Source organism: Parasteatoda tepidariorum, chromosome 10, assembly GCF_043381705.1.
Source record: "Parasteatoda tepidariorum isolate YZ-2023 chromosome 10, CAS_Ptep_4.0, whole genome shotgun sequence".
Classification (NCBI taxonomy): domain Eukaryota; kingdom Metazoa; phylum Arthropoda; class Arachnida; order Araneae; family Theridiidae; genus Parasteatoda; species Parasteatoda tepidariorum.
In genome coordinates this window covers 50,062,554-50,075,267 of record NC_092213.1, presented here as the reverse complement: position 1 = coordinate 50,075,267, position 12,714 = coordinate 50,062,554, and the positions used below count along the sequence as shown (strand labels likewise).

At 27.8% G+C, this 12,714-nt stretch overlaps 1 protein-coding gene across 1 annotated transcript in view; it reads left to right on the top strand.

The window, feature by feature from the left end:
• The window catches only part of LOC107440647 (uncharacterized), a 56,114-nt gene that overhangs the window by 39,264 nt on the left and 4,136 nt on the right, over window positions 1–12,714 (top strand). The window contains exons 8-12 of the mRNA XM_071186961.1: window positions 3,902–4,063; window positions 5,087–5,278; window positions 6,625–6,783; window positions 7,869–7,988; window positions 11,560–11,767. Of these exons, the coding sequence (XP_071043062.1) occupies window positions 3,902–4,063; window positions 5,087–5,278; window positions 6,625–6,783; window positions 7,869–7,988; window positions 11,560–11,767 (841 nt within the window). The remainder of the gene's footprint in view (window positions 1–3,901; window positions 4,064–5,086; window positions 5,279–6,624; window positions 6,784–7,868; window positions 7,989–11,559; window positions 11,768–12,714) is intronic.

Below are 12,714 nucleotides of genomic sequence, written 5' to 3'. Positions count from 1 at the left end.
TATATATAATGATTTACATTAATTTTCTTCTGTCACAAAGTGAGAGATATTTTTCAATAGTTGCTTATTACGAAACAGAAAAATGAAAACATTTATTAGGGTTGAATATTTTCTATTTTTCATATTCTGTCTTTTCCTTGAGAAAAGATAATATTATCCTTTCTTCACAAATACTGAACGTATTTAGCGATCTCACGGCACCTGTACACATATCTAGATGTTATCAATACGTTTTGAGGCAAATGCATAATACATGAAGCTTTTCTTATAAGCATTGCTATTCTATATGCTCGAGGAAGTAAGAATGTTAAGTAAGTAATTGTCTCCTTATTCAATTCCTACTATTAGTTCACACTGTTTGTTCCAATTTTCAATCTTTAATAAAATACTTTTTATTCATCCATTCAAATTTTCAATCTTTAATAAAATGCTTTTTATTCATCCATTCAAATTTTCAATCCTTAATAAAATACTTTTTATTCATCCATTCAAATTTTCAATCTTTAATAAAATACTTTTTATTCATCCATTCAAATTTTCAATCTTTAATAAAATACTTTTTATTCATCCATTCAAATTCAAATACATTTTTTTAGACTCGTAGTGAACGACACTTGATGTTAATACAGTTTTTTTTTTTTTCAAATATTAATTCATTAATTAAAAAAGGNTTTTTTTTTTTTTTTTTTGTATAATAAACAGGGATGAGCGAAAAACGAAATGGAATTTTCTGATTGGTTAAGCGCTAGTCATTGCTTTACATTTTTACTATAAGCGATTCAGTTTTCACATATTTTTAAAAAAAAACATCAGTGATAATTTCTAACTTATAGCTCAATTTGAGCAAAATAAGTAGCACGTGTGGTCCACGTCATCAAATTTATGCTCTTATAGTTGTCTGATAAGTTTCTATTAGTTCACACTCTCTATACAAATTTATGTATCGTGTTTAAATTTTTAATCGTTAATAAAATACTTCTTGCCCATTCTTTCAAATTCAAATATATTTTTTAAAACTTTTAGGGGATGGCACTTGATGTTAATACAGATTTTTCTAATATTAATTCATTAATTAAATTTAATTTTAAACGGAAGAATAAAATGTAATTTCGGAAACTAATAAAAATCTGTATTATTCATCTTAAATTTAATAATTTTTTAATACTTTTACTATTGGAAACTTTTAAGGTTTTTACTATTTTTAAAACCATAAATATAACTGAATGAAGCTTGTACGTGAAACTAATACAAAAATCGATGGTATTTATCTTAAATTTAGTCCTTTTTAAGGCTCTTTACTATTTGAGAGATCAAATTCGATTGAATGAAGCATGTAGTGATACCAATAAAAAGTTTATATTATTTATCTAAAATTTAATCATTTTAATATGAAGTATTTTTAAGACTTGAACTATTTGAGAAATTAAATATTATTGAATAAAGCATGTAGGTTAAACTAATGAAATTATCATTATTATTTATCTCACACAGAGGAAAAAAAGTATTGTCAAAACTACCAGAATGTGGTGAAATTTACCTCATTTCTGACTCTATGAGAGCATTAAAAAAATTGGTAATTTTTACCAAAGCGCCTTGGTAATGCTTTCAGTTAAATACAGTTTGGCTCGGTTTGGTTTGATAGTTTTATGATTGGCGATAAAATTGTGAAAATGTGTTAATATTTGATAATTTTATCATTGTAATAATATATATAGCTTTACTATATATATATTTTACTAATATATATAGCTTTACTTTATTATAAATATAGCTTTACTAAATATAGCTTTATGCTATGTGAAAAAAGTTGGTAAATGGGACAAAATTTGATTATTTTATCATGATGCCTTAGAGTTTGGCAAAAAAAAAACATTTATTCGGTTGCATTTATTTCTTAGTTTTGTATATTTTACTTAATGTGTGATAATATGAACTATAATTTTGAAAACCTACTATATTAATTATATTAATTATAATTATATTAATTATAATTATAATTATAATTATTTATTATATTAATTAAAATTATATTCATTATAATTATAATTATTTATTATATTAATTATAATTATAATTATTTATTATATTAATTATAATTGTATATAAACCTACTATATATAATTATAATTAATGGTTTGAATACCGTATATTTTGTTTTTTATTACTAGAATTATGTTTTTTTTTTCCCGAAATGTTCTTACCATACAGCACGGTAATTTTACCTGATTTTATTTTCGTGTAAATTTCATCATTTTATTAATCATTTTTAAGGCTTTTAGTATTGGAAAGATTAAATGTAATTGGATTATGCACACGTGTGAAACTAATAAAGAAAATATATATTATTTATCTTCAATTTGATCATTTCAATTAATCAACATTGCGGCATTATAAATGAGATAGAATCAACTAATTGTGATTGTGTGTAAAACTAATAAAAAAAATAACTTAATTGATATTGTATAAAGTAATAAAAAATTTATATCATAAATCTTTAATTCAAAAATTTTGAAATTATTTATACATTTCAAAATTTTTTTACTGCGAAAAATATTAACAAAATGTTTCTTAACGAACCTATATTAAAATTAATGCAAACTAATAATTTAATTTAAACGTAATTTTTTATGATTTTCATATTATATTTACTATGAAATGTATCGGATTCAAAATATTTAAAATTCTGTAATTTATTCAAAACTGGTTACGGTTGACTTTCCAGAAAACAGTGCTAATTTTTAAATTTAAAATTCAAATTTATAATAATTTCAGTTATCGTCCTTAAATGTTCATATTCTTCAATTTCTTAAAACGAAAGCAATAATACGTTTTTTTCTTCTTATGTCACGAGTTGAAAATTAAACTGCATCGATATACTAGAATTTCTGAATTAAAAAGTCTTTTAATTAAAGTAATATTTTTATTTACAGTTATTTGATCAAGTTTCTACACTTTTAAATTTCATCATTTTAATGATGGAATTAAAATTATATCCATTATGTTTTTGTTAAAAATCTTTATACATTCATTTATTAGAGTGACTGGAAAAACTACGTTTTTTTATGCGTTTTTTTACGTTAAAGCGTAGAAACTACGTTTCTACGTTTTAGAACTTAAATAACTTTATTACATATTTCGTTAACAACAACTACTTGTTTTAAAAATGTAATGATTGCAAACTACTTTCGAAATAAAGTCTCTACTTTAAAGAACTGGATTTGGCTGTAAAGGTTTAATGTATACTCATGTTCAAAATTTAACAAAATAAAGTTAAGAAATCGAAGAATAAATCTTAAACAAATGCTTTAGAATAATAAAGGGCTTATTTAAACTTGAGAAATTATTAAGAATTATTTCATTCTTGTCTGCATGAGATAATTTATTATTCTAAGCAATTTTTTACGATATTTTCTAATAAGTTTTCTTAATTAAATTTGATTGATTTTAATTAATTAATTCTTATTAATTATTTTAATTAATTAATTTTAAGTAATGTTAAAAATTAAGCATAACCATTTAAAATAATGCTATTTAACTCATTTTAGTAATAAGTAATAATAATTAATTAATTAATTTTTATTGATAATAAATAATGAAAACTAATTAATTAATATTTAAAAGTAGTAAAAAATAATAATTTCCATAATTTCATTCAAGTTTTGCGTGCAAAAACAAAACACGCGCCTTGTAAGAAATTATTAAGATTGCCTAATTACTGTTAGTTTACAATTTTTCCAAATTATTCATGCATCTAGTCTGACTGAGGATCATGTTATGCGATATGATTATACAATAAAAACACTTTAATATGTTATCACTTAGTTCAATTTTAACATTATAGTAAGATATTCTTTATTAAATTGTTACAAAATATAACTTAAATGTACATTTTTTTCCGCAGCAATTTTTGTAACAGTGTTCTACAGTGCTTTGGTTTATTTAAGGGACATATTTATCTCTAATACATGCCAAAGTAAGGCTTCTTTGAAAAACAAAACTGTTATAATCACAGGTGGAAATACTGGTATTGGAAAAGAAACCGCTTTGGGTCTCTCCAAAAGAGGTATGAAAAAACTCATGTCATTATTCAAATTTATGTATTTGAATTGTGAACTAACGTGCATTTAATCAATGAATTTTACATTCAAAAACAACTCAGTAATAAAATAGAAAATTTAAATAAGTATCACAGGCTAACAAAACTGATAAAAGTTAATCTGAATTTAAAAAGAGGATAAAATTTGACCATCTAGGAATATTCTGTGATTGTAAAAGTCTGATATCTGTTCATCAATTGAGAAGCAGCAAAAACCACCTGAACTTTAGCGAAAATTTGGTGTAAGATTTCAAAGATTCATACTCGTTAACAGGACGCTACACTACGAGAGAAATCCTTCATGGTAACTTTTATTTCAATTTTAAAATATGGAAAGGGTGAGTCCATGGAAAGTTAAGGCAGAAATTTTTTTTTTAAATAAATTATGGTATTGTTACTAAAAATTGCGCCTTCGGAAAGCTGTCTTACCGTAAAATATTAACATTCTGATATTTTCAAAAAAATTTTTCAGCATTTGGAACTTTAATATCTAATCTAGGTACAACTGAGCTCAATTTTCTCTAAACTTTAAATTTTAAAATGCCAGCGGAAATTTCATGAATGTTTTAAGTTTGAAAATATCAAAAAGAATTTACCATGCAAAGTTTCTACCGCGATATATCATTCTTTTAAATAGGGGTAAATTCGATGTTCTCTGCGCAAAAAAATAAATGAATCACCATATATAATTTTTGATACTTTGATAATTTTTGATAGTTAGATACTTGTTAGCATTAGCACACTTGTTAGTATTTTTTTAAATGGACAATTAATGCAAAAAAGTTCGCATTTTTAAAATGGAATACTGTTGTGAAAAAAATTTTCGTAAATGGCTATTTATTTGAAAAGCTCAACAAGCATTTGTTATCATTGTTTTGCTAATAATCAACTGCAACAATGCAGCTAAATAAAATGAAAAGATTTCTAGAAAATGAAATATTTGGCTTCTTTCTTCTTGAGCATAAATGAGACTAGCATTGATTATTTTAGGTGCAAAAGTGATTATTGCATGTCGTGACACAAGTAAAGGTGAAGAAGCAGCTCAAGACATCAAAGAAAAAGTGCCTTCAGCTGCAGTTTATGTGAAGCAGCTAGATTTGTCTTCTTTTGCTTCTATTCGGAAGTTTGCGAAGCAGATATTAAAAACGGAACAACGCATTCATATTTTGATTAATAATGCAGGTAAAAATTATGTTTTTACTCCTACTGTTATACAAATGAATATTAAATTTTTATTTCCTGAAATGTATTTATGAACTTTAATTACATAATAATGCATAATAATGCAGGTAAAAATTGTGTTTTTACTCCTACTGTTATACAAATGAATATTAAACTTTTATTTCCTGAAATTTATTTATGAACTTTAATTACATAATAATGCTGGTAAAAATTATGTTTTTACTCCTACTGTTATACAAATGAATATTAAATTTTTGTTTCCTGAAATTTATTTATGAATTTTAATTACATAATAATGCAGGTAAAAATTATGTTTTTACTCCTACTGTTATACAAATGAATATTAAATTTTTATTTCCTGAAATTTATTTATGAACTTTAATTACGTAATAATGCAGTTAAAAATTATGGTTTTACTCCTACTGTTACACAAATGAATATTAAATTTTTATTTCCTGAAATTTATTTATGAACTTTAATTACGTAATAATGCATAATAATGCAGTTAAAAATTATGTTTTTACTCCTACTGTTATACAAATGAATATTAAATTTTTATTTCCTGAAATTTATTTATGAACTTTAATTACATATGCTGTAACTACAGAAATATTTTTTTTTATTTCCAATACCCACCTGTGTTAACATTTCGTCAATTCGGGCATTTACAGGGCATATTTGTTGGCCATTCTTTCAGGGGCATCATGTTAGGTGGACCTACGTTGCTTCCACAGTAAGGACAGAGATTGAAAGAACATCCGTGCCTTGTCCGGAATTCGGGCCCACAATCTTTCTGAAGCCTCTTCAGAAATATACATAAAATTCATCCCCCCCCCCGAAAAAAAAACATTACGTAGATTTTTTTTTTTTTTTTACATTTTTGAAAACACATTATTTGTTAATAAAAAGTTTATAAAGTACTCGAAAATTACCAAAAAGATACAAATAAGTACTTAGGAGTATTATTAAATGGTAGATGGCAAGAGGTTAAATATGCGGACTAAAGAATTTAAAGAGTACAAGCCACACAAATATGACTACTTTATATGTTAGTAATTGCATTTTTATGGTCTATTGTAACTTCTAAAATCTATACATCAATTACTTTTTGAAAAGTAGCTCTGAGCCGTATGTTTTATTAATTTTAAAGTTTTCACGTTTCAACTATCTAACTGCAAGCAATTTTAAATGACGGTTACGATTGCTGAATACCTTGACTAATGCACAAGCCATAGAAATATAAAGAATCGATGCACTACCTGAATTCTATCACTGAATCCAGATTTATTTTCATTCTTTTTTAAAATATAGAACATTTTAATAGTAATTGTTTATGTTATTTTCAGGAGTAGCAAGTTGTCCAAAATCCCTTACCGAAGATGGATTCGAGATGCAATTTGGAGTGAATCATTTAGGACATTTCCTGTTGACAAACCTTTTACTGGAACGTCTTAAAGCTTCTGCTCCAGCTAGAATTATCAATGTCTCTTCCATTCTCCACACAAGTAAGCTTGACAGCTTTCTTTTCTAATGTTGTCTTCTTTTTTTTTGTTGATAATTATACCTTCTTTAATTTTTTAACCCTTTATTTTTTTATATTTTATAACCTACCAGTGTTTAACTCCGCAGCCATGTAATTTTGAACCCAATCCGGAAGACAAGGGAATGCCTGGATCAAGTATTGGGAGAAATTTGGTTTCGTGGAAAACTTTTTGATGGAGTGTCCAAATAACCTGATTCGAATTAGCGATATCAATCAATTAAATCGAATAAGTGATCCGAATCACTGGTTTCGAATAAATGATCTGAATCACTTGAATCAAATAGGTGGTCTAAACTACTTTATTCGAATAAGTGATGAGTATCACTTGATTCTAATCAATGATCTGAATCATCTGATTTCTTTAATTCTAATCACTCTATAAGAATCACTGCTCTAAATCGCATGATTCGAATAACTCATCCAAATTCCTTGATTCGGATCACTGATCCAAATCTCATGATTCAAATCTTTGATCTGAATCACTGGATTCAATCAATGGCCGAAACAACTTGATTCGAATTAGAGATCCTAGTCACGTGATTCGAATAAGTAATCGGAATCACTTAATTCGAATCAATGATCCGAATATTTTGATTCATATTACTGATTCAAATAACTTGATTCAAATAATGACTTGAATAACTTGGTCTGAATTAAGTATTTAGATCAGTGATTCGAATAAAGGGATTTAAATCAATATTTGGCTCTTCGAATCAAGTGGTTCAATCAAGTGATACAGACCACTGATTCGAATCAAGTGATTCGGATCAGTGTTCGGTTTAAGTAATCTAAATGGTCTGTTGTAAGTCAAATGGTCTGTAAACCAAATAATCTGTGGCAAAAAGCAAACATTGAGTTTAATTTTGAATTTCTTATTCCTTATAGAATGCGATAAGTATCAAATTTATACTTTGTTCACATTTAACGTAAGTACATGTTGATTTAATTTTGTGTTCATTCTCTTCTAGTTATCATTTTAATTTTAGAAATATTATGATTATATTTACGTTTCTTGCAATGAACTTGTGTTTTTACTTTTATTTATAGTTGGTGAAATAGACTTAGATGACATCAATATGGATCGTAACTATGGACCTATTGCTGGATACAACAGAAGCAAGCTAGCTAATATACTCTTTACACGTGAACTAGCAAAGAGACTAGAAGGTAAATTATTTTGTCGGAAACAAATTTCAAAATAATTAAGCGTAAAATTTCAAAGTAAGTAAGCAGAGATAGCTGTATGCTCTTTTAGGAAAAAAATATTTAATGTTCTATAGTCATAGCTTTCGAGCATACTGAAAAAGTCATATAAGTATAAAGGGAAAAAAAGTAGAAAGTTTTGATATGTTTGATCTAGAGACAGGGATCAGGAAACTAGACCCACAACGGATTTAAATTCTTGGCCCTCAAAATATGGTCCCTTTAATTTAGTCAGGAGAGCGGTCCAAAGCTTAGATCCCTTAATGCAATTCAACTTTTCACGTTTTTCTCCACATTTCTGAAACCCACAACTCGTTTGACCAGCTCTGAAATTAATTCTCTTTTTAAAAGATATTTCCATAAAAGTCCCGCAGTGGACTGATCGTTAAGACACGGTTCCCAGCAGATCACCGAAGTCAAGCATCACTGGCTGCGGTCAGTGGGCGGGTGGGTGACCGCTTGGATTAGTCCACTTAGGGACCGAGAGTGTGCGGTATTGTTCCTCGTTAAACTGTTCTACCGTAAAGGGCTCGACTTCGCGCGCAGGTCGTCGGTCTGCCGAAGCAGGGGTGCCATCCCCTCTGCAGAGGATCAAAATTGCGATGGCAAGTCTTCGGATCATCCTCAGGGATGTTTCCCAGACCGTTGCCAATAGCCCATTGTGCAGCTCTAGTGCGACATAAATGAACTACAACAATGATTCCATTTAAAAAACTTTAATATTTACTCAATTTTTTTCAATTTAATTTAATACTATCCGAAAAACCTTTGAACTGCAAGATCTAGAAACTCTTTTTTTTATTATCTCATATTATTAATTATGCTATTTTAAATGAATAAAATCCAAAATTTAAAACAAAATTGGCGGAATAGTTCTTGAGAATTGTAAACGTTTGTTTAAATAATTATCAATTATTTGTTTTTTAAAAAATTTTCCTGTGAATACTTAGAAAAGTTTAGCCGGTATCGCCTGGTAGGTAGGTGGTAGCAAGTAGGAATAGTTGGTTGGAGATTCGTATTCATGAGAGCTTGTGTTCGAATTTCGCCAGCTGAAGAATTTCCCTGTGTTAAATGGGGACAGGTGCATCTTAAGTCTGTCGAAGTCCTCCTAGTTCCCATAACAAATCAAAACCTGTGGGGGTACTGAATTAGAGATTGATCGTGTAACGCGTGTGTGTGATGTAAGTCGTGTTCTTGGCCATAGATGGCGCCACTGGAGAACAAGAAAATCACTCTCTGACTTAAAAATTCGCTTGGTTTCAAGCAGGCTTGCCGGTATTGACCTTTTTCATAAGTAACAACAAAGAAAATTTCTTTCTTCTTTTGTACTAGCAATTTCCTCTCGATTTTTCCAAATAAAACCAAAAATTTTAGAATAAGATTTTTTAAAGTAATTTGCAGCTTAGTACATAAGATATATTTAATCCTTAATAGCTAGCCACGAGTCAAAATGACCGGAGTTTACAATATAATGAGTATTTAATTAAGTTGTTAGCTTAGTAAGGGTTAATGATGCACAAAATAATATTTAAACAACTTACGACTACTTCCTGGTCAAACTACTGGTACTCCATTTCTCAACTTATCTTGTGTGTTTACTCATTAGTTTTATTTGTCTTTGTCTAAAAAACTGTTTTCTATAATCTAATAACGTAAAACTACCGGGAAAGGCAATAAATAAAAAATAAATGGAAATTTCCCAGCTTTATCCATTTTTCTGGAATATGTCTTTCAGTTTATTTACATAATTTATAGCATTCATTTAAGCTGTTGAGCAGCAAAATTCTATTATTAATTTTATTACATATCACAAATTCTATTAATTCTATTACGATTTGAGATAACCAAACAACGATATTATTACATAAATTTCAGGCCTTACAATGCCTCAACAGTCTCGTGTGACTTTAAGAGTTCAGTTACGTGTTTGCTTTTGTATCTTTGGAAAATTTGAGATAAAGGAACCTGAAGAGTTAACAGTAAATTAAAAAATAAAATAAAATAAGATTAAATAAAATAAGATAAAATAAAATTAAGTAAAATAAGATAAAATAAAATAAATTAAAAAAATAAGAAAAAATGAGATGAAATAAAAAATAATATTAAATAACTTGAAATATAATTATATAAATAAGGTAAAATAAGACAAATTACAAAATAAAATGAAACAAAAAATAATATAAAACAAAAAATACCATAAAATTAAAAATAAGATAAAATAAAATAAAAAAAATTAGATAAAATAAAAAATAAGAAAAAAATAAGATAAAATAAAAAAATAAGATAAAATAAAAAAATAAGACAAAATAAAAAAAATTAGATAAAATAAAAAATAAAGTAACTAAGACTGCATTGTCTATGATGATAGAATAGAGTGTATATTATCTTCCGATCATCGCTAAAATGAATTCAAAACTGTTGCCAACACCCCCATCAGAATAGTTCTAATGCGATGGAACAATCAAGTCAAAAAAAATTTCTTTATTTTCTTCAACAAAAAAAACTAAAGCTTAACTTAAAAACCATAGGTAGTAAATTTTTCATCTTGAATATGATTAGGGGAATATGACTACTGAGAGAGAAACGGAATTTTGTAAGTTTCCGGTGTATCGATGGGCTTATGTTATGTTGGGATATGTGAATAGACTTGATATTTCAAGAAGTATTATTAATAAGAATAAATTTTAATTTATACGCAATTTCGCCATTTTTAAGATTTTTCTTTATTTGATAAATTTTAAAAGTGAGTCATAAATCAGATAAAAGAAAGTTCAGTAAAAGGGTTCCATGTTTTTAACTTAAGTTAGATGGGTTTACAAATAAAATGATACATAGCGCTAGTCGTAAATGAATGGTAACTAGTGTAAAAACATTAACAATATAGGATGGATTGGACGGAATAATCTACTAATTCGATTATGAATTTCAACCGCTAGCGCCACCTGTGATAGATTTATGTAACTAACAATCCAAAATATTTTTTCATTAAATTTAATCATTTAGTTTAAATTTCATTAAATTTCAAAATTAGTTGATCTTGCATTAAACCAATAGATATGCACTCCAAATACTGGAGTTACAACGCATTGTCTTCATCCTGGTTTCGCTCATACTGATATTTTTCGACATTTGTTTACTTCATTCAACATAATTGCCATACTACATCCAACGTCGCTGGATGTAGTAAACTTATCAGGAAGAAAGCTCACCTAGGTGCGCCGACGACCAACTATTGTGCTCTTGAAAAATCACTGGGAAAAGAATCTGGGCTTTATTATTGGCTAGTTTATGATGATCTGACGACGTTCTAGAACGAATATTAGGGTTAAATGAGAATTGAAGAGATTCGTGGAAGAAAGTTCTAAGTGACGTACGTCTGTGGAAGAATTGAGATTTCTCGGATGTATGAACTACATCCCGAGAAATTTCAATCTGACCATAATACTTTTTACTTGACTTTAAAAAATCAGTTTTCAATATTTTGCAATTTTAAATTTGGTTGTTCTTGCATTAAATCACTAGATATGCACTACAGGTACAGGTGTTACAACATATTGTCTTCATCCTGGTTTCGTCCATACTGATATTACACGGCATTTGTACACTTCAATGAACATTATTGTTGCATACATCTACGTTGGATGGTTTAAACTTATCGGGAAGAATGCTCACCAAGGTGCGCAGACGACCATCTATTGCGCTGTTGAAGAATCATTGGAAAAAGAATCTGGGTTTTATTATTGGTAAGTTAAGTAAGTTCTGACAATATTAGGGTTAGATAAGAACTGAAGAGCTCAGTGAAAGTAGATTCTAAGTTTTTGCAAGAATAGAGATTTCCAAGAGAAATATCGTATTTAACTTTACAACTTAAACTTATTTTGTCAAGTCAGTAAATTTCAGAAATCGCAGTGGAAAAAGGTACTAGGACAGGGGTGGCGAACTTTTATACACCAACGTGCCATTTTTTCTAAAAAAATTGTTTAATGAGGTCATAGACGTACCGTCAAATAATTTTCACTCCGTGATTATTGGGAAAATAATAATGCTAAATACTATCAACTTAAAACTCTTTATTTACATTGAAAATAAATACATTGTGCCATGTCTCAGTTATACGCGAAATGTAACATCAGTGTGACTTCTGTTATTGCAGATTAGATGACAAATAACTTATATTAGGTTGTAAGATGTTAGTTTAAGCAGGACTGTTAATTTTTTGTTTACTAGTTATTTATTGTTAGCTTGTTTTTAATGGTTATTAACTGTTTTTTTAGCATTAATTGTTCATTTCTTTATTAATAATTGTTTATTATTTTGCTTTGCTTTTGTGAATTTTAATTTAATTGTTACATATGCTTCATAGTGTAATAACATTTGTATAATAACAATTCATAGTGTAATTACAATTGTGATCTGTGGCGTGCCCAAAATATTGTGTCTCGTGCCATAAATGGCACGCGTACCATTGGTTCGCCATCTCTGTACTAGGAGATACTTAGTTATTATGAGTTTTTCGTATGGAAGAAATTTCCAAGTGCCATTTTGCTACACATACTCAACGGCAACCTCAACCTATTAGATAAAATTATGTTCTGAGATTCTTAATGGCTGGTAGCACAAATTAAAACAGTAAATTAGTTTATCATGGGCATTCAAAAATTGGTAAATTCGATGCTAAGAAGCTCAAGCA